This window comes from Thunnus albacares, chromosome 12 (assembly GCF_914725855.1).
Source record: "Thunnus albacares chromosome 12, fThuAlb1.1, whole genome shotgun sequence".
Lineage (NCBI taxonomy): Eukaryota > Metazoa > Chordata > Actinopteri > Scombriformes > Scombridae > Thunnus > Thunnus albacares.
This window is the reverse complement of record NC_058117.1, coordinates 21,256,473-21,277,639: the sequence shown is the minus strand read 5'-3', so window position 1 is coordinate 21,277,639 and position 21,167 is coordinate 21,256,473. Positions and strand designations below refer to the sequence as shown.

Below are 21,167 nucleotides of genomic sequence, written 5' to 3'. Positions count from 1 at the left end.
TGAAAGACTGAATAGATACCTATCAGTTATTTTTTATAATATATATACAAAGAGCCAGTTTGTAAGAGTATATTGCACATTGAGTTTACACCTCTATCGTATGAAATGTGCTATATAAAAAAACTTGACTATCTTGATATTTTAAAATACTATCTTACATTGCAGTCAATGAATTTTATGTAGAACACTTAACACTTAAAATACTTATTTTTTTTAGATGAGGCAAGGAAGATTTCTGAGGAAATTTACTGTAACAACTAGGTAATTAATTTGAGTAATTTCATTGGCTCTGAAATGGTGCAACAGGAACCAGTTCCCTTTTGTTTTCATGAGCTCATGAACTAATGCCATTTCAGGATAAAATATTGATTTTCTGTTTACTATATAAAGTAAGGAATTATGGGGGTTAATTATGAGTATATTACAAAAATGTAATAAACTTATTAAAATTATTTGTTCATAAGCCCTAATTTAATATGAACCCCAGAACGTCTGTTGCTTATAAGAAAACCTATTGGCTGGTCAGAAAACTGTGGTAAAAATTCCCTTTGTTAAAAAATTCTTCTTAATGACCATTAATCAATAGAGACTGGAGCCAAAGCATCAAAATTTAACAGAATTTATTTTCTTGTACAAGAAGGAGCGTTTCACAATGCATCACACAGGATGAGGTTACAAAGAAAAAGGCTCCTAGTGGAGCGTTTATAACAGGGTTTTATACACCTTAAGAGGGCGTTACAGTTCTTTTCTTAATCTATCAAAATATGCTGTCCAGGAGCCATCTTGCCCAACTGACCCCCAGATGACATGTCTCACCCTTTCTCCAACAAATTTTAATTTCTACATCTTCCTCTTTACAAATATAATGCTGAACTCCCTTTAACTTTAGCTGATAAGTCTGCTGATGTTGCAGAGTTGCAGTACAAGACAGGAACAATTCATCACAATCTAGATAAAATAGTAACACTCATACACAGTGTAATCATGATTTTTATAACACCTTTGCTAGATCAGAAGTATGTAGTCGAAGTTCAGCTCAGATTCTCTTTTATACTACACCCCCAGTAGTTAAATCTTTATCAAGTGTGAATTTCGGAAGTTCAAACTTTCAGTTTAAGTGATCCACCCTTTGACAGATTTCAAACACGAAAGGTTTCCATTTCAGTCATTTCCCAACACATTTTACTCAGCAAACTGAAACTTAAAATACTACACACATTTAAAAAGGAGCACAAGTATAAACCCATCACATTTATCTAGATTTCACTAACATGTGTTGGGGACTTAAAGGATAGGTTCACAATTGTTCAAGTCTGTCTTAAAACAACATTCAGGTGCCCACAGGAACACTGAAAGAGGTTTTCCTCACTGTAATCATACTGCCTGTTAGAGGATCCCCTTCAAATGTGCCCTCAGTGTAGATGATGGGGACCAGAATCCACAGTGTGTCCACACAGTCATTTTGGGCAAAAATGTATTTAAAGGTTTATCTGTATGTATTATGTCAGGTTTCAGCAGTCTGAGTTAGTCATATCAAGTGGATATCTGCCACATTTACAGTCTTTTTAGAGGATTTTGAAAATTAATGTTTGGAAAGAGAGATTGAGGAGCTAAATTGCACCCCTCAATTTGCAGCAATTAATATGTATTGCTCACAATACATATGAAATTAATTAGATTGGCTATGTTGTTGTTAATAAGTTAATTGTGAAATATTATCAAGCTTCAACTTTCAGCTGTGAAAGTCAAACCAGAACTTTTGGCATGAATAAGCCTATAAAAGATGTTTTATTAAGCCATATGTATAGTCTTTTGTTGAATTGTGCTAATATTGGTTCATGGACATAGCTGTACATCTTGTTCACTTCCTTCGTAAACATTGTCACCTCCATATAAGGGATTTCCTCTTTGTTACACCAAACCCGCGGAGTGTCGTTCACGAATAACATTCTCAGGATCAATGGCACCTACGTTTTTCTAAACCAATCAAACGCCGAGTTCGGATTTGCTCTTTCCTCAGCCGGCCAATTGCTGATCGACGTCGGTTGGGAGGGGCGGGAAAGCATTTGGTTCAGGAAGACGGGTTGAAGTGAGGTGGGGATGAGAAATCATCATTTAGTTAGCTCGCTGCTAGCTACCTGGAGCCGACTAGCGAGGTGTTGTGATATTAGTAGCCGAAATCTGTAGATTATTTTACTTTTTGTAGGTGCAACGATGACCCTCTGACACCAAGAATGGACATAAGTTAACAATGACGGGGGAGAAAAAGAAGAAAAAGCGGCTGAACCGCAGCATTCTTCTAGCAAAGAAAATTATAATAAAAGATGGAGGAAGTGTGAGTTAAATATTTATTTGTCTTCGTTAACTTAGCTCGCGGCTGAGCTAAACTGGCCCTCAGCCGCTTGAAGTTAGCCAGTAGCCTTGTTTATTTCGTTTAATCGCGGTGGTCGGGGCGGCATTTTGTTGATTTGATGGTCGGTCCCGGCAGATAATGTTGACCGTTAGCTGGGTGTTGATGCTAACACGGCTAGCCTCGGCTAACGTTAGCGGCCTAGGCGTTTACACGTCAGCTCAGGTAACGTTAGCTGGATAATGTCAACGTTAGGTGTGTTTTTATTAATCGACTATCTTTCAACAATAACCCTGTTAATGTCACCACGAGTATTAGCTCATTTAAACCAGCGCCTAATGTTCGCGTTACCTCATGTTTGTCCCAAAAAAAATGACGTATAATTGTGCATCACTAGCAACGTTATCCGACTAGCCTATGTGTTTAATTGGGGTTATTTTACTCAGTTGCAAAACACCGCTTAATATCTTAAGCTACATTTAAGCTACTTTTCTACTATCTGGATAATTGTTAATGAGGCAGATGAATTGTCAGGCAATGTTAGCCGAGTTTTAGTCGATAGTGTGGTCTTTAAGGGGGCGAAAGCAACATTATTCACTGTGTTTGCTAACGTCGGTTGAAAACAAGCAAACACAACGTTTTAAGTCAACATCCCCGGCAAGTGAAGTCAAAGCTGCCGCTGCTAAAGCTAACATCTGTGTATAACTGTGTATCTATGCTGGCTGTTAAGGATTTTATTTATGTATTAAAGGACGGGTTCACAATTTCTGAAAAGAAAGCTTGCCTTAAAACAACAGTCAGGTGCCCAAATCAACACCGAAACAGGTTTTTCTTGCTGCAATTATTCCTCCTGTTCATACTGACCGTTAGAAGATATCATCATAATGTACTTAACTATGCAAGTGATGGAGGCCAAAATCCACAACCCTCTTCCTGTGCGAAAATGTGTTTAAAAGTTTATCTGCAACTAATATGAAGCTTCAGCTGTCCAAATTAGTCAAATCAAGTAGATATTTTTCAACTTTAGTCTTTGTAGTGTCAAAGTCCCTCTTTTTGTTACTATACTTCCACCGCAGCTCGACAGGGAAACACAAAGAGGGAATTTACTGCTAAAAAGACTGTAAATCCACTTGATATGACTAACTCAGACTGCTGAAGCCTAATATAAGCTTCAGATAAACTTTTAATTGTATGTTTGCACAAAATAACTGTGTGGACACACTGTGGATTTCGGCCCCCATCAGGTACATTGAAAGCACATTTGAAGGGTATCTTTTTAATAGCTAATATGAACAGGAGGAATGATTACAGTGTTCAGAGATAATATGTGTTCATGTGGACCCCTGACTGTTGCTTTAAGGCAGACTTGTTGTGAACCTATCTTTTAACTATCAGAGTGGGCCTGTGTTTCTGACACACTTAAACAAATTTCTCCGCTTCACTTACACCTGTAACCCAGCTTTGATGAAACTAATGTGATAATGTGATGCCCTTAACTGGAATCATCATACTTCCTCAATAGACAGATCAAAGAGACAGCAGGGATTATAGGTATTTGGATCGTTTAGATGATTTTTCCAAAAGTAGGCTGTTGGCAAAGAGTGAGTATGACAGGTTTGTTATAAATTACAGTGAGGCATCACTGTTTGGTTATGTAATCAGCTGGACAGCTATGCCAAACATACTGGAAATTCATATGAAAACATACAGAGTTGTAAACATAATGAAGAGAACTGGAGTTTTCCTAGTGTGATGCTCTCGTCATCCTGATGTAAACATCTTAGACACCTGACATCATGTGGCACTGTTCCAATGAGGCACTCAGTTCAGATAATTGTTATTGTTTTAATGTGTTACTGCAGCTTGATCTGACCACCCGGGCCATTAGGATTTCACTGTCAACATCCAGCTCCCCATCTAACTGGGCCTGGATGCTCAGTAGTCAATAGCAAAATGTGATTTGAAAATATGTAGCTGGTGGTCATGTCAGTAGAGAGGATGTTGCAACATCCATATAACGAGGCGGTTACAGATTGTTCCTCATTTTCTCAGTGAGGCAGATGGTGTGATCATAAACCTTTTGTGTAGGGGGGCAAAAAGTGTGGGAGTTTATCAAATTTGCTGTGTACGCCCCAAGCGGATATACCCAGGTGGACTGGTTTTCTGTGTTTTTTTTCTCCTTTTCCGCGTGGGGGAAATGGAAAACCACATTAGCTAGTAAAGTAGCTGCTACTGTCTTTAAGTTAGCCCTGGCCTACTTTACAGTTTTCACAATTAATCACCACCATACTTCATTTCCTCCTAAAGATCTTGCTCAGCATCCAGCGGCTCACTCAATCACACTTTCTCTTTACCTCACAGACTCATATAGATTTTACCGTGCCGCAGCAAAGCGAGTTCCTCTCTCGGGAGCTGGATTTACGGGAGATAAAAAAGAACGTTTGTGTTTTACTCATCACAGAAATAAGTCTGCAATCAAGACTCACCCAGTAAACTATAGCACAGAAGTGTTTGGCTGTTTTACCTGTTACATTAAACGGCTCAGTTCCTGCTGGATGTAAAAGTTAAATGAAGAGAATTTGCAAAAGCGCTTACACAATCACTGATGATACAGTGTCATATCTGGTTAAAATGAATCCTGTTCTCTTGCTTCACTGTGCTTTTACCTGCACTTACCAACATTTGTTAAAAATCAGAGTAAAGCAATATACCAGATAGTGCAGATGCCATGTAAGCACCTTAACCGTGTTGCCTCATTCGCATTAATGTCGTAATTAGAATAAGTATGACTGGATTAATAGAGCCGCGATGCTTACTGTGCTTTCAAATTACTCTTGTCATGTATACAGCTTGGTTTATGTTGCAAAATGGTTACAAAGTGGTGGAAAAATACGCTTTCATATCATAACAGATGTCAAATGTCATGATATGGTTCTGTGTAAGTTAATCAATGAAGAAAACTCTTTCAGTTTTATTCTTATCTTCTAGTTATCTGCGGGATGAAACCAAGCTTTCCTGGTTATCAAGCAGCTTGTAAACTCAGTTCAAGGGGGTTCATGTGAATCGAGTACATTTCTTAATCCAAAATCTGTTTATTTACAGTCATCAAACCATTTGTGGGCATGTAAATTTACTGATTGTCGTTGTGTACTCGGAGTGATTGTGGTCTGTCAGCAGGTTTCAGTAGTTATACGCAGGAAATTATTTGAATTTCAGTTAAAAGAGAAAAACAGGCCACAGTAATAATAATCTGATTGGTGTCATTGCTAAATTTTAACTTCAGTCCAGTATTTTCCCTCAGTGTAGTTTCTTCTTCCTAAAGTCCAGATTAAAAAGTAAATTTCACATCTTCTTATTCACTCTTACTCAACTGTGGGCTCTCCCACATGATCTGGTGATGCACAGTGTCATTAAGCAAATGCTGCCCTTAAAGTAGAATCCACTTTAAGGTTAAATCTGTTAATATGTTACCATTAACATCATTATTGCTTCTCAGCTGACGTCCTTTCTGTCTGTCTGTGTGTGTGTGTGTGTGTGTGTGTGTGTGTGTGTGTGTGTGTGTGTGTGTGTGTCTCTCTCTCTCTCTGTCTCTGTCCAGCCTCAGGGAATTGGTGAGCCCAGTGTTTACCATGCTGTGGTGGTCATCTTCCTGGAGTTTTTTGCATGGGGTCTGCTCACCACCCCGATGCTCACGGTAAGCCCCGATACACACCCTCTCACGTAGACACGCTGTTATGTAAACCGGCATAACAGTTTGTAATATATTCATACGCCTACACCTCTGCTCTCTGGAAACCTAGCCAAAGAGCGGCATCTCCCATTGACGGGAATCACACAAGGCCCATCACTGTCTATGAATAATTGAATCCCTAATCAACTGAGCACGGCCCTGGGTGACGCAGTTTTGTTTTTTGTTCTTGTGTGCGCGCGTGTGTTGGCAAATGTTTTTGCCAGGCGCTAATGCACTGAGAAATATGAAAAGGGCATCAAAACGGTTGTATTGTCTGAGCGCCAGTTCTTTGTTGAAAAGGCTTATCAGGGTGGGTGGTGGGCGGGGGGTGGTGGTGTCACTGGTTTGTGTTGTCAGGCCACACAGAACAGATGCCGGCCGGACAAACCACGCCACACATTCACCTCAGTGCATGGCAGAGTTAGTGTGCTTCAAGTTATTTGCCACAGGCAGGTGGAGCAGCATTTTTTTACAAGATTTTCATTCCAAAATGTAACTTGTTCTTTTGAAAACCAGAAAACCACCCGTTCGTCAATATTTCAAAAACACACGTTATTGTTTCCTCAAAAACAGAACTATTTGTTTGCGAAATGCTAAGATGACTCATAACGATCAACTCCTTGATTTCATACCAGAAGGGATTGTGTATTAATAGTTGTTCTCTTTCTGACAGTAGCTTTTCATTTTTCAGCCAAGCTCTGCATTTATTGAATTCCTGTTCAGTTTTTTTTGTTTGTTTTTGTTTTGTTTTGTTTTTCATACAAGTTTTTTCCCTTCCAAAGAAATGTACGTTTGGTAGAAACTGTTATCTCAAACATATGATGAGTAAACATCTGTGAGCCACATGATGTGAGCCAGACAGGCTTATGCAATGCCTGCTTTTCAGCAGTCTCTTGTTTGAAGAGGTGGTTGTATGTGCGACTGTTAAGCATTAATTACTGGGGGATTGTTGCCCTGAAGATCCCTGGGCGGAGGCAGGATTTGCATTTTGGACTAATCAGAGGGCGCCTGAAGATGAGAGGGACTGCTTCACTGCTCCCAATGAGCGCGCTGCTTCATTAGTATCCAGCAGCAACAGTCTCCACTGAGCATTCACAGACTGTGTGTTGGGTAACTGAGTCCCAGAGGAAGAGAGGGGATTCTCAGCCATGCCACGAGCTTTCCCCCCTGCACCCCTGAACAATAACCAGATCCTGCTGTTCAGTCTCAGTCAAGCTCCTCTTGTCCTAAAGTAAACTAAGGATTCATATTCCCACACCAGTGTCAATGACACCAATGAACCATATTTGCTGCACACTGACATTTAGACTTTGAACTGAACATTTCATGGATTTTTAACCATCTGAACTCCCTTTTCCCTCCCGCATTCCCACCAACATAGATTAGATATTAGGAATACAGGGCCTGGCTGCGCTTAACCATGTTACTGACTATCGTCACCAACAGAAAAGTTTAAATGTGTTTATAATAAAAGCATTAAATTACCCTTTTTCAAGACAGTGCTACACAAGACTTTAATGATTTTTGTTTTATTATTTTTGGAAGTACATCTCAAGAGCAAATTGGAAAAAATTCCAAACAACTTTTCATATTTAAAATAAAATTTTGAGGCCTTGGTGCGGTTTTAAGTGTGAAATTTTATCACAGAACAGTTTCCCAGAAAAACTATTAGTAATCTAAAAACCATGAAACAGTCACTGTGCAAGTCAAATGTTGTAACATGATGTTATGTTACAACAGCATTGATGAAGAGATGTGGTTATTTTTCATTCTGATATGACACATCCTACAGCTCATATTGCCAAATCCTTATATTATGGTTGAATGAGGACGTAAAGTTTTCTGGTCTCTATGGCTACTCGCTTACTGTCAGTCATTCACAATCATATTTACTAAAAGAAGATGTTCACTCTCAACTGAGCAGAGTGAAACAAACAGTGTGTAGCAGGTGAAAATACTCAGTCAGACCTTTTGTCTTTTGTAGCAAAAACCACAATAGGTGCACCTAACTATGCAACATTTAGAACGGACCACACATTGACCACTGTATCAGCTTTCAGAACCGTTTCCGCTCACATGACTGCTCAAAAACTGGAAGTGAGAGTTGACCTGTCAGTAGTGCTCGCTTTATATCCCCACCTGTAGAAATGCATTCACTTTTAATGGGTTACTGCTTAGCGTGAACCATTTGCATTGACGTAAGATCATAAAACAGGCGGGGGGGGGGGGGTATATCTCAAGTTTGCAAGTGGTTACCTAAAGTATTTAGGTAGTGTGTTGACTGTCACCTTTATGACCTAAGCGCATGTGTGAAAATTACAGGATTTAGCACTCCCATGAGGAATGACAACCATTAGCCGCAGAGTGATCCTCGCATGTAACTCAATATGTGTGTCATCACCCTGTGGATGGTCTGAGAAAATGTATAAAAATATTTATATTTGCTGTGTAAAACAAAATTTTTACAATATCATTGCAGTGACAAAAAAAAGTGATTTCTGCTCTTCTCCTGCTCGGTTTATTTTCTTACTTTCAACCCTCCATCACTTAAAACGTTCCTAGATTTTTGTACAATGTGGTCACACTTGTTTCGCTCTCCGCCCCGTAGGTGAAATGTTTGAAATGTGACGCCGATTATGTGGATAAAGTGGTTTCATCTGGTGTTATCTGTGTTTGTTCTCCAGGTCTTACACCAGACATTCCCCCAGCACACATTCCTGATGAATGGGCTTATTCATGGCGTCAAGGTAAGAGACAACAGCGCACACACAAACAGAATTAACTAGATTCAGTGTCCAGGCTCTCATGACAGCAATATAACAGTATCACATGCAAATTACCGGAATACAGTCTCGCACTTTTTATCTTTGTGTTGTTTAATGACTTCAAATGCGCTGTGGAGTTAATCTGTATTTATCCAAATGAAAGAAAGCAATTTTTGATATCTTGACAGTTATTGTGAAATCATAATATATTTAAGTTTATTGATTTTTCTCATCACACAAAGCTGTTAAACACACATGCAGCCTCTCACTTTTTTGTGTTTTTTTTTGTGCTGCAGCTGTTGTCAACTGACATCCTCCTTCAGCGCTGCGAGTTTGACTTGTTTTTATTTGCCCGTGGAGGATTTGCTGAGCGTGTGCGCTCTTGTTCAGCGACGCCCCTCTCGACACTAATTCAGCTACATGTTAACACCTGCAAACTGTCCAGTAACCGTAGCAGGTTGCAGGTTCCCCAGCTGGCTGACAGAATAGCTCAATGAAGCTCCTTTTGGAGGGTCAAGTACCTCAAGTGCACATTGATGGTGCAAAAAGAGTATAAAAGATAATTGAGGTTGTAATTGTTTTTTTTTAGATTTTTTTATTTTTATCTTGTGATCAACAAACTTTATTATTCTCTGATTTTCAACATATTGTAATAATTATTTGATCATCAAAATGGAAAAACTATTTAGTTTCCACAAGAAAAACAAGCCATTATTCCAAAAACAATAACAAAATTTGAAAGATTATGTATTCTGGCCAGCGACCCCTCCGCTAAGATCTCTATTTTGTAACCAGCTGCTTCGTTGTTGTCTTGTTCTCTCGGGTTTCATGTCTTAAGTGGTTTGGTTATACCAGACTTTGTAAGCTGTATTACATTTTTTGCCCAAACAATAGTTGTAAAATTGATGGTTGCCTTTGTGTCATTTTGGCTTTAGAGTACAAACTCAGCAGCCACAGCTCAAATTAGTCGGCTTTACATGTGTGACTGAATTTTCCACTAGAGCGTCGGCTGTAAGGACAATATCCTGCATTTATTATAGTTACATTTTCTACATGAAGCTCTAGTAGACCTGCAGGTTTCAAAACTGGCTGTATGCGTCTACTTGAACCCCCTGAGTGGTAACTTCAGCACTCTCTTCAATAACTACACTTTAACATTTTCTCCCTCTCTTAGTTTTTTCTTTCTGCTCCTCTGATGCATCCATCCTCCTCACCCATCTCTCTCCCCTGTGTCTCCCCCCCCCGCAGGGCCTATTATCATTTCTGAGTGCTCCTCTGATCGGAGCGTTGTCAGACGTATGGGGACGCAAGTCTTTCCTGCTGCTAACAGTCTTCTTCACGTGTGCGCCCATTCCACTGATGAAGATCAGCCCATGGTGAGTTGGCGCTTGTTCTCAATTACATTACAATATAAAGAGGTTTAGTTTTAGCCCTGAAAAGTTCAACTTTTTTCTTCTTTCAGGTGGTACTTTGCAGTCATCTCCATGTCCGGCGTCTTTGCCGTCACCTTCTCTGTGATCTTTGCCTACGTGGCGGACATCACGCAGGAGCATGAGAGGAGCACAGCATATGGATTGGTAAGTAGATGGTTTACTAAAACATATTTTGAGTCCTACAAAATATATGTAGTCTTAAAAACACCACCACAATGATTATGTAATCCCAGGAAACAATTAGTAGTGAAGAATTTGTATATAGATTGACAGACAGATCCGCTCACAGCTGACAATTTCAAAGAAATACTGTAACAACAATATTAACACTATGGCATAAACTAACATTAGTGTAGCTCAGGAGTCCCAACCACTAAATATAAAACACCATATTACTACAGTCAATCAGTTAATGAATAAAAAGACATAAAACTAACCTAATACATGCAATAAATATGAAATAAAACTTTTTTAAAGGAACAAAGGCAAATAGAATGAATATAAAATGTGACAGTCCAGTCCAGTCAGTCAGTCAGTCCACCCATATCTCTCTATCTAAATGTAAGCGAGCACTACTGCCACGCACATCTCAAATGATACAGGCTTCCTGTATCACACATGATTTGTCACTTGCAAATTAAAAAAAGATAAATTTATCCCACAGTCCCTTCACGTGCTCACGAACGGGTTGCAAGCATGATGGTGTTGCTTTGGATTTGTTAAATATGTCAAAATGAATTCAACAAGAAATTATCTCATGTTGCAAGTCACAGCTTGCATGTTGCAAATTTGCATGTTCAAAATTTTCACAGCTGTGGTGACAGAAGTTAAGTTTATATTTCTGTTCAAATCTCTCATAAAGTCCTTCACCGTATAATAAGCAGAAGAGCAAAAACTTAAAAGCAGCGTAATAACAGAGGCCAAAAGCCATTATTAAAAGATAAAAGCATGAAGGGAAAGAACAATGACTTCTTCTTCTGCTCACCTGAGCTCTGCTTCACCTTCCCATCAGGTATCGGCTACCTTCGCGGCCAGCCTGGTTACCAGCCCGGCCATCGGAGCCTACCTGTCTGTGGCCTACGGGGACACCTTGGTGGTGATCCTGGCCACAGCCATCGCCCTGCTCGACATCTGCTTCATCCTGGTGGCCGTACCAGAGTCGCTGCCAGAGAAGATGAGGCCGGCGTCGTGGGGAGCACCCATCTCCTGGGAGCAGGCGGATCCCTTCGCTGTGAGTAACAAAACAAGATTGTATTGATCATTTTTCCTCATGTCCACTCACAGTACTACCTAGTGTTACGCACAGGTTGATTGCAGTGTTTATTAGTTAAAATCAGCTTATTAGTTAAATATGTTTGCCTAGATGACCATTATTGAGAGGAAGCTTCTACTTCACTGTGATTGAATGTTTTCATTTACAGCTAAGAGCCTCATGCTGGGAACACACTTAACAGTTGAGCAAATTATAAACAAGGGCAGGTCACAGACAAATTCTTTCAGTCTGAGAAAACATCTCATTTAAACATTTCTTTCATTCATTCATCAGTTCCTGCATAGAAACTACATGATGCATAACTAGCCCTCATTCACAATGAATACATTTCAGTTATAGATTAATGTTTAAGCTGTTTTCACCTGAGTTGTAGTGGACACTGTGTGCGAACATTTGGAATTTGGTCCTTGTTGCCTAAATCTCCATATTTACAACTTAAATTAAAATTGTTAAAATCCTTAATGCAGAGTTCATATCATTACCACCCATGTGTTACAGTAATATGATTATATTGTCATAAATATACAGTACAGCTTTGATTTGCTTACTTAACTGTATCAGCATGACCTTGAGCAGCAGAGTTTCACTGTCACTGTTTTGAATTCTTTAACCGTGCAACAAGTTAAAATTGCTCTATTTTTTTTTTTTTTTTCTCGGCCAGTCTCTGCGTAAAGTGGGTCAGGACTCCACGGTGCTCCTCATCTGCATCACAGTGTTTCTCTCCTACCTCCCCGAGGCCGGCCAGTACTCCAGCTTCTTCCTCTATCTCAGACAGGTAACACTCTGCTCTCCTCGCTTTATGTGTTTCTCTTCACTCTGCATTCAAAACCACCAACTATACTAGCAGTATGTACTGATTTGACCAAAATGTAGCATATAGTATGCAAACAAAAGCGAAATTAGATGTCTTCAGTATGTATCGGACCAGTCTACCTCACCTACTGTGTCGCACAATGCAAAGCGCTGGAAAGGTCACAACAGCTGGTCGTTTTTGAAATGGTGGACAGTAATACAGCAGAGATTTTGAGTCAGGCCAAAAGCTGTTTTTCGCTCTGGGACTGTTAATATGTCACTTTATTAAGTTTTAATATTTTTTCAGGTGAGGAAGTAGCTTAGACCGTTTAAACTGAACACATACTGGGAATCTAATCAAATAACACCTGTTTGGAAATTTGCTTCGGCGTTTTCGGAGATGTGACCATCAGCCGCGCCGTTGTTTAGTTCCGCTTTCTAAACCTGGAAACCGGCTAAGCCGCATACTGCAGATTAAATCAATTAAACAGTTTTGTACTGCATACTGAGTTCATGGGTAGTATGTAGTAGGCGGTTTTGAATACAGCCTAAGACTTCTTGTGGACATGTTCAGAATACAAGACATGGTTTTATTAAACGATGTCGTTTGTGATTAATACGTGCATGTTGTATGTGACACCTTCATACTTACGAGAGGCTGAAATTGCTGCTGGAAAGCTCAGGGAATTATTTCAGTACAGATGGGGCGAGGGGGGCGCGAGGGGGGGGGGGGATTTGCAGACCACACACTTTCACATAGCTTCAAGATTGGAAGAGCAGGTTTGCTGAGCGGCCTGTTTCAGCTTGTGAATAACTAAAGCGAATTCATTAGGTGTCTCAGCAAAACGCTACCACAGCTGCAGCCGAAGACGCAACGCATTTTAAAACGCAAGTAGCCAGAAATAGACAGCTTTAGATGCGTAATTTGCTATGGTAGCATCTGGAAGCAGCTGGCAGCTTTGAGATCAACTGACAAGGTTTGATCTCCTTCTTCTAAACTGCTTGGACTGAGGGTTTTTTAGTTTGTGTAAATAGTGTCAGATGAACCAGTCGGGCAAGTCTGACACACACGCAGAGCTTCAGACTCTCTTCTATCTTCTTGTAAAAGAAAGTAGTTCTTGAGCATCGGGGCTAATATTACTCACCACCCCTCATGTTTATCAGATATCTCTCTATGTTCATTGTTATAACTTATACACACCTTGCTGCTGCCGCCCGTATTGAGGAAGATAAAGGGCAGCATATTTGACCTGAATACAACGGAGAAGACAAGGAGAGTAGTAAACAGCGTCCGTTTACAAAAGGTCACAAACAATCCTTCATTCTTCCATTGTGTTGTCAGGTTTTTAAGAGAGTGAATAATGGGCGGCCCCCTCCGGCTGTGCTTGTGTTTACGTTAACGTCCTAATCTGTGTTATCTGAATGCTCTCTCGCCCTCAGGTCATAGGCTTCTCATCAGAGACAGTGGCTGCCTTCATCGCTGTTGTGGGGATCCTCTCAATACTAGCTCAGGTACTGCAAAAATACATTTACATCTGATGTTCTCCCCATGTTTGGAAGTTTAGATTATTTTTAATTTATCGATTACAGAGGTTAAAATTCACAGGCACCATGCCGGATATCAGGCATAAAGCAGTTTTAAATCAATATAATACTTAATTCAATACATTGTACACATTTCCTCCTCAGCAACTTTTCAAGCTGACAAATCTTTTCTTGTTTTAATCCCTGTGATTAATCTTTTCTCAGTTAGTTCGTCCATTGTTTTGTCTATAAAATGTCAGAAGATTGTGGAAAAAAGCCTTCATCATTAGCCACAGCTCAAGCTGGTCTCTTCAAATTACCAAAACTTTTAATACGTTATAAGACAAAGAAAGCAGCATCTCGTATGACAAGGTGGAACTTGGGAATTATTATGTATTTTTGCTTTAAAAAATACCTTTTTACAAATAAAATTATTATTAATTGGCTAATCTTTTCAGCTCTACTTTAGCATTAAGACACAAGAGTGATGAAAATGATTGAAACTTTTTTCCATGTTACTTAACGCCTCTTATATGACCTGTGTGCTGTGTTTTCATTAGACGGTGGTGTTGGGCATCCTGATGCGCTCTATAGGGAACAAGAACACAATCCTGCTCGGCCTTGGCTTCCAGATCCTCCAGCTGGCCTGGTACGGCTTCGGATCTCAGCCCTGGTCAGTAACACACAAACGCTCAAACCTTTTCATTACATTACTTTAGCAGGACTGAGATGCCACGCACAGAAAATTATATGACGAATGAGCTTTTCTAAATAAGAACTAGATTGAGACTTTTTGAAGAACAAGAGATTCATTAAGAAATCTGCTTTTTGATTCATGAAAACATTGTTTGGACCTTCTACGGTGAAACGTTATCACTGAGCAAACATGATTTTAAGCGAAGGAGGAAGTTCATCTAATATGACAAAGGATTTCCTGCCGGATGGTGCAAAACCAAAGTCGTAGTCATAGTTGTGCCTCTGACTCACTTAATGGTTTATTTAGCTTAAGTCAAAACATGCCTTGTTTTATTTCATTGGAAATGTTTATGGAAGCCAAATCTGGTGAAAATATTTGTTCTTTTGCTTTATTTTTTTTTCATTCAAATAACATGCAGAGAATGTGGAGGGGAAAAAAACTCAATAGAAACAAAAATCTACAGCAGAATCTTTAAAATAAATCAAGAAAAGCTAAATGACATCCAGCTTTATGTGGTTCAGGCCTCATCTGTCAGTGAACACATCAGAAACAAGCACTGTTATTTTTCAGTGTCCTCTATTAGGTTGAAATGAACACTACAAAACAAAATACAGTTTTGTAGTGTTGTCCACTGTTGTTGAAGTGCCTTTTTACACCACTAGAGAGCAGCATAGTCCAACACTATAACCTGATAACTCCTCAAAGGCATCAATAAAGTGTTGAAAGATTTTTGATCAACTAATACAAAAGCTGATATTATTTCTTGTGAGGAGTTACAACATAAGCACAGACATTGTGTTATTTTGGAAATTGCAACGTGAGATTTAACGGCATTTCCAGTAGCACAGGTCATGTTTTTTTTAAGTGTTCATTCATTTAAGACCTGTAAAAATGAAGACAGGTTGTGTAAAAGCATCACTCATAAACCTCAGTTACACTTTCAGTTTCATTTCTCTACAAGTGGGATCACAACCGCTTCATCAGTTCCTCTTGTTGTTCAGGCCCCGGAGGGGAACGCAGTGCAACCATAATATCTATTGATTGAACATTCACTACATGTTTCCTTGTTGCTCCTCTCTGCTTTGGTCAATACCCTGTAAATTAGGTTAAATAAAGGCCAAACAGGCCGTGTTTTATATTTAGGTGACTCTGTTCCAAGTTCACAAAAAGGGGAAAAAAGAGTCTCTACGTCTTAATTTAATAACTTTTGAAGCAGGTCATTTTATAAGCTGTGGTTTGATTACTGAAGCACATTTTTCACACGTTATTTTTAGCCACAAGTTGTCGTGAGCTACCAAATGTTATGATACCTCAGTAAGTGGAAGCTAGAAGTCAGTTTGATTGTAGCTTTATTGTTTTAGAAGTTTACACCTTTATAACTCCAGAAGTGTTGTGATCACAAGAGAAGAAATGATGAGGTCACCTCAACTCACCGTCCACGTTGAGTGTATAAATCAATTTTTTTATCGTGTGATGTCGGTTTCAGGATGATGTGGGCAGCTGGAGCCGTTGCAGCCATGTCCAGCATCACTTTCCCCGCCATCAGCGCCATCGTGTCCCGTAATGCAGACCCAGACCAACAAGGTGCGTTTCTCTTGATTTAATCTGCCGATAATTTTCATGATTGATTGTTTAGTCGATGGGATGCTAAAAAGTACAGAAAAATTGGCCTTCACAGTTTCTCAGCGCCCATGGTGATGTCTTCAATTCGCTTGTTTTGCCCAACTAAGTCCAAAACTTTAAGATATTCCAATTTATTGTCATATATGACAAAGAAAGAAATTACAAGTAGTCACATTTATGAAGCTGGAACCAAAGAACTTTTGGCATTTTTGCTTGAAAAATGACTGAAACGATTTTTTGATCAACGAATTGATTAATCGGCTGATCGTTGCAGTTCTGCTGTGAATTGATATCCAGTCACAGCTTTAGTGATCCAGTTTCATCAAGTGTAGACATCTAGTTGATTTTGAAATATGCTTGTATCTGTTTAATATGTTATTTACTGCTGTATTTGTCATAAAATTGATGTCTCACTGCTCGCAGCCAGATAATTGACACATTCAGGTTATGTTTCATGTCTTGTCTTTTATGTACCAACTAGAGGAAAAATCTTGATTTTCCTGACAGTGCTGATGGTCGTATCTGTCTTTTCTTTAGGTGTGGTCCAGGGGATGATTACTGGTATTCGGGGCCTCTGTAACGGTTTGGGCCCCGCTCTTTACGGTTTCGTCTTCTACTTGTTCCATGTGGAGCTGACCGACACGGACGGCTCTGAGAAAGGTGCCAAACTCAACATGGCCAACCCCACTGATGAGGTGAGCATGAACAAAAAATCACATTTAAGTAATTTGCTACAGCGTTAAAAACAGATAACAAAGAAAATAACAAGAGTTAAGATGAAGAAGTCTTCCTGAACATATGATAAAGTATTTTCTTCTCTCTTTCCTCAGAGTGCCATCATCCCAGGACCCCCCTTCCTGTTTGGTGCGTGCTCAGTGCTGCTGTCTCTGCTGGTGGCCCTGTTCATCCCGGAGCACACGGGGCCCGGCATGCGGCCCGGCGCCTATAAGAAGCACAGCAACGGGGCACAGAGTCACTCCCACAGCCCCCAAGGCAGCGGGGCGGAGGGCAAAGAGCCGCTGCTGGAGGACAGCAGCGTATAACCTAAGCTAAGGGGGGCAGACACCCTTCGCTCCACCCCAGAAACCCCCTTGCACACACACACACGGACAGATACACACATTTTACCACATGGACACACCTCAGGCACACATCAGACTCGAGTGCCATCTTAGAGGTGTTTGTGTGTCCACGGCACAAAAGTGGGCGCTCCTTCCTCAGCAGCCCTTTTCTGTTTTAAACCAGGGTATTGTGAAGACTCTCCTAAAGACCCTGTATGATGAGAGTGTGTTGAGTATTTTTCGAGGGGCTGCGGTGGAAAGATGTGTGTATGTGTGTGTTTTGGGGAGTGACTCGGCTGAGCTGGACTCTAATCCTTGGTTTCTATAAAGTGGCAACAGAGTGGAGCATACAACAGCTTGCCCCCCTCCTGGTGCAAACCGAAGTGATTTTGGTTTAGAGTGCGAGTGGGGTAAAACCCCCGTTGTTACTAAATCCCTGTGTGATTCTTCATATTCCTCTGTAGCCAGTTAAGTGGCAACTTTGTCTGTTTGTCCAACAGGAGTGTAACAAACAGTTAGTTGCGCACTTGTTTAATGGTCTTTCACAAGCTAACTTCTGTTATGATGCTTTTCATTGAGACTTTAGCTCCTGTTAAAGCATCCAAGAAGGGAACACAGTTCTTCCTCTGTATGCACAGCAACTGTATACCTGTGAGAGGAGTCTCTGCAAACCAGTCTTGGAGATGTGCTGCCTAATCTAGGTTAGGATGGGTCAACCGGATCAGATCTAAACAAAATAACAGTTGGACTTTGGTCTGCCTGACTACAATTTCTTTAAATATCACACTTCTTACAGAGGGGAGTGTGCGAGAGAGACAGAGAGAGAGAGAGAGACCACTTTATTAGCTGAAACTGTTTTTCAATGTTTACTTGCCATTCTCTAGATTAGTAGTACAGTTTGGGTTGTATATTTTTCTCTGTTCAAACTGAAGGCTAGTTGTGCTTCAAGTTTTTATTCAAGAAACAAATGTTGCCTTGAAGTGACTTAATATAAACGTATATATATATATACATATATATATATATAGACATTACGTAACCTGTATGAAGACCGAGGTCTGAGAAGGCTGTAATCTTACACTATCGCTCCCATCGGAGCCGTTACAAACTTTTTATTCCTTTAGTTTTCATGCCCTTCCCGTTACTTTGTTTCCTGACATTTATCACCACCAGGGTTAAGGCTTACAGAACCATGGTTTTATTTTAAAAGCCTCTGGACCACTTGAGGTAGAGTGTTGCTATCAGTACAGAGTCTTTGAATTAATATCATTAGGGTTAAACAGAATATCACTCATGCTGCGGTAGAAAATTCAAAGGTTAAGTATGACGTAACGTGGTGGATGACGATTTCTACAGTGGTAATTGGATATGAAGTACAAAACGGTTACATTGAGTCCCTGACGCTTAAGCTGCCGCAGTTATTGTTAACAGTTATTAACAGACGTTGCACATTTCTCTCAACGACTCGACTCGCAGAAGACGGCAGAGACATTTTAGATGTGAAGCACCTCATCGAACTGGCTTGTAACTCAAAAACTCCCGTTAAGCAGGCTGCAGATTCTCCACCCAGGTCAGTTTTTACACCTGGCAGCCTGCGTCACCTACAGGAAGGAAAGAAATAGCAGCAGGATGTCACACCTGCAGGTGTAGAGATTTTACCGTTAACAGGCAAAGAAATTAAAAAGCTGCTCTAATTTTAACAGATGAGCTTCATACGGGCAACGTTACAGGATTACAGCTGCAGTTTTTTCAAAAGCAAAATGTTTTTGAAAGTTTTGGAGGTTTTTTACATTTTACACCTGATGGCTAAAATAACAAACGATATCACAGTAAGATCCAGTAGAAATTATAAATATTCAAATATAAATATCTAAAATAACCAGGAGGCTCTTGTTGACATTCAGAGCGTCATCAGTGAATATTAACAAACAAAATCAAACAAAAATGTAACGTACACCCTCCAAAGAAGCATCTGTAACATTGTCTGAAAGTCAGTAATCAATCGAACAGTCAGCTGTTCCTTTTCTTGCCAGTAGGTGGCGGCAGGTTGGACGACGTCGCCTGCACCTGATTTTTTTTGGTGCTTTTCGCATCAGTGACACTGTGTTCCCTTATTCACATACTGTGATCAGCAGCTGGTAAAATTATTCCTGTCATAATTTTGAACAGTTAATTGCATTTAAAGTGCATTTAAATAACCAAATTACAACCTGATACGGATTAGTAGCTAACAGTGGGTCTCATGCTGTTTGACATCTGTTGGAACTGAAATGTACGTCAGATATTTTGTGCCAATATTTTTTTTTTTTCATTGGTTTGCTTTTTCGTACCGTGTGTGTATGTTTTGCTTGCGCACTTGAGTGATTTGGATATTTTTGTGTGTGTGTGTGTTTGTCGTTTTTCTCTTGTCTTAATTTCTTTGGCTGAAGACTTAAGTTTTAATGCTATTTTTTTTTTTTTTATTATAGCTTTTTAAAACTTCATCCAGTCATTTTTTTTTTTTTTTTTTTTAGGAACCTTTTTGAACTTTTGTGACTAGATGGTAAATTATCGAATGTCCATCTGTCTATATTCAGTCTCTTCATTTAACAAGCATTTCACAGTGGTTAGTTACATTTGATGAGCTTATTTTTTTCCCCCAAGATTTTGTCAGTAGATCATAACAAAAAGTCAGTGAATGTTCCAAGCCAAGCTGTAAATGTTGACCACACTTTACCCTCAACATTTTTGACTTAACCCGTCATAGCGTTTTTATTATTACAGAGGGGGTGTTACTCGACAGGAGGCCATTGGTGTTGATTAAGTCTTTGAATATCATCTTTTTTTTTTAATGTATCATTTATTGGACCAACACACAGGTGAACCCATAAATTCAGACCCTACATAAACTGGTAAGATTCTGCACCAGCCCCCCCCCCCCCCCCATGTGCACTCGTACAGCTTCCAAGCAGACGACTGTAAATGTACAATCACCTGTACGTTCAGCAAATGTATATATTTATTGCTCAAGGGAGACGGCCACCTCTTGGTCTATTTGGTTGTATGGTGCAATTCTATATTTCTCAAGACTTACCTGCTAGCCACTCCTGTTTTTAGTACGATGTGGTTTGTGGCCTGAACCCCCCTCTCTGTGTGCCTAAAATTAGCCAAGAAATGAGTATGGCAACATAAGTAAATGGTGGTTATTATGTAAATATGGAAAACTAATGACAAACTATTTATTAAAGGTTTATTGTACAATGCAATGTTTGAGTTTGCCATCTGTTCGTGACGTGTTTTTTGTTTTTTTTCTAGTTTGTGCCAAAGCTAATTGAGTGATCAACTAATTATTTAAGTGTTAAACATGGGTGTCTTAAATTCAATGGCTGCTGAATCTCATTATCTAGTATCCCTGTTAGCTTTTACACACTGTTTATAGTCCCAGACTAACTTTTTTTTAGCTGTTTTCTTAGTAATTCTGCCCTTCAGAGTTCAATGGCGGCTCTTGTGATTCCCTCCACTTACATATTGTATAAACTCAACTGTTATTAATACACAGACCTGAGCTCATTTTCTATTTTTTTGGTCTGAGCCCTTCTTTATTAAAGCCACATGGAGGCAGTAGTAAAGTCTGGTAGAAATCCTTAACAAGGCCCTGGCTTACAATGTTGGCCACAAATATGCATCAGAAACCTTTTTAACTTTTTGTATCAGGATAAAAGTATTAATCAAGCTGAGAGGTTCATCTTTATAATAATAAAGTCTAATTATGCAGAGCTTATCAAAACCAGAGATGACAAATGGAAAAAATACACATGCAAACACACAGTGAAAAACATAGCAACAATAATTAACAATAATGACTCTAATTAAATGATATATTTGAAGGATCTGTTTTCAGAGGAAGATCTAAAGAGAAACGCTGATTTTTTTTGCAAGT

At 39.6% G+C, this 21,167-nt stretch overlaps 1 protein-coding gene across 1 annotated transcript; it reads left to right on the top strand.

Annotated features, from left to right (window-relative positions):
• Positions 1-2,073: 2,073 nt before the first annotated feature.
• Positions 2,074-20,493, top strand: mfsd14a2 (major facilitator superfamily domain containing 14A2). The gene is made up of 12 exons (XM_044368154.1): positions 2,074-2,335; positions 5,949-6,044; positions 8,765-8,827; positions 10,094-10,221; positions 10,308-10,422; positions 11,291-11,509; positions 12,213-12,326; positions 13,784-13,855; positions 14,428-14,540; positions 16,051-16,148; positions 16,725-16,882; positions 17,018-20,493. Exons 1-12 carry the CDS (start codon positions 2,252-2,254, stop codon positions 17,228-17,230), a joined length of 1,473 nt encoding a protein of 490 aa, XP_044224089.1. The 5' UTR covers positions 2,074-2,251; the 3' UTR covers positions 17,231-20,493.
• Positions 20,494-21,167: the final 674 nt, after the last annotated feature.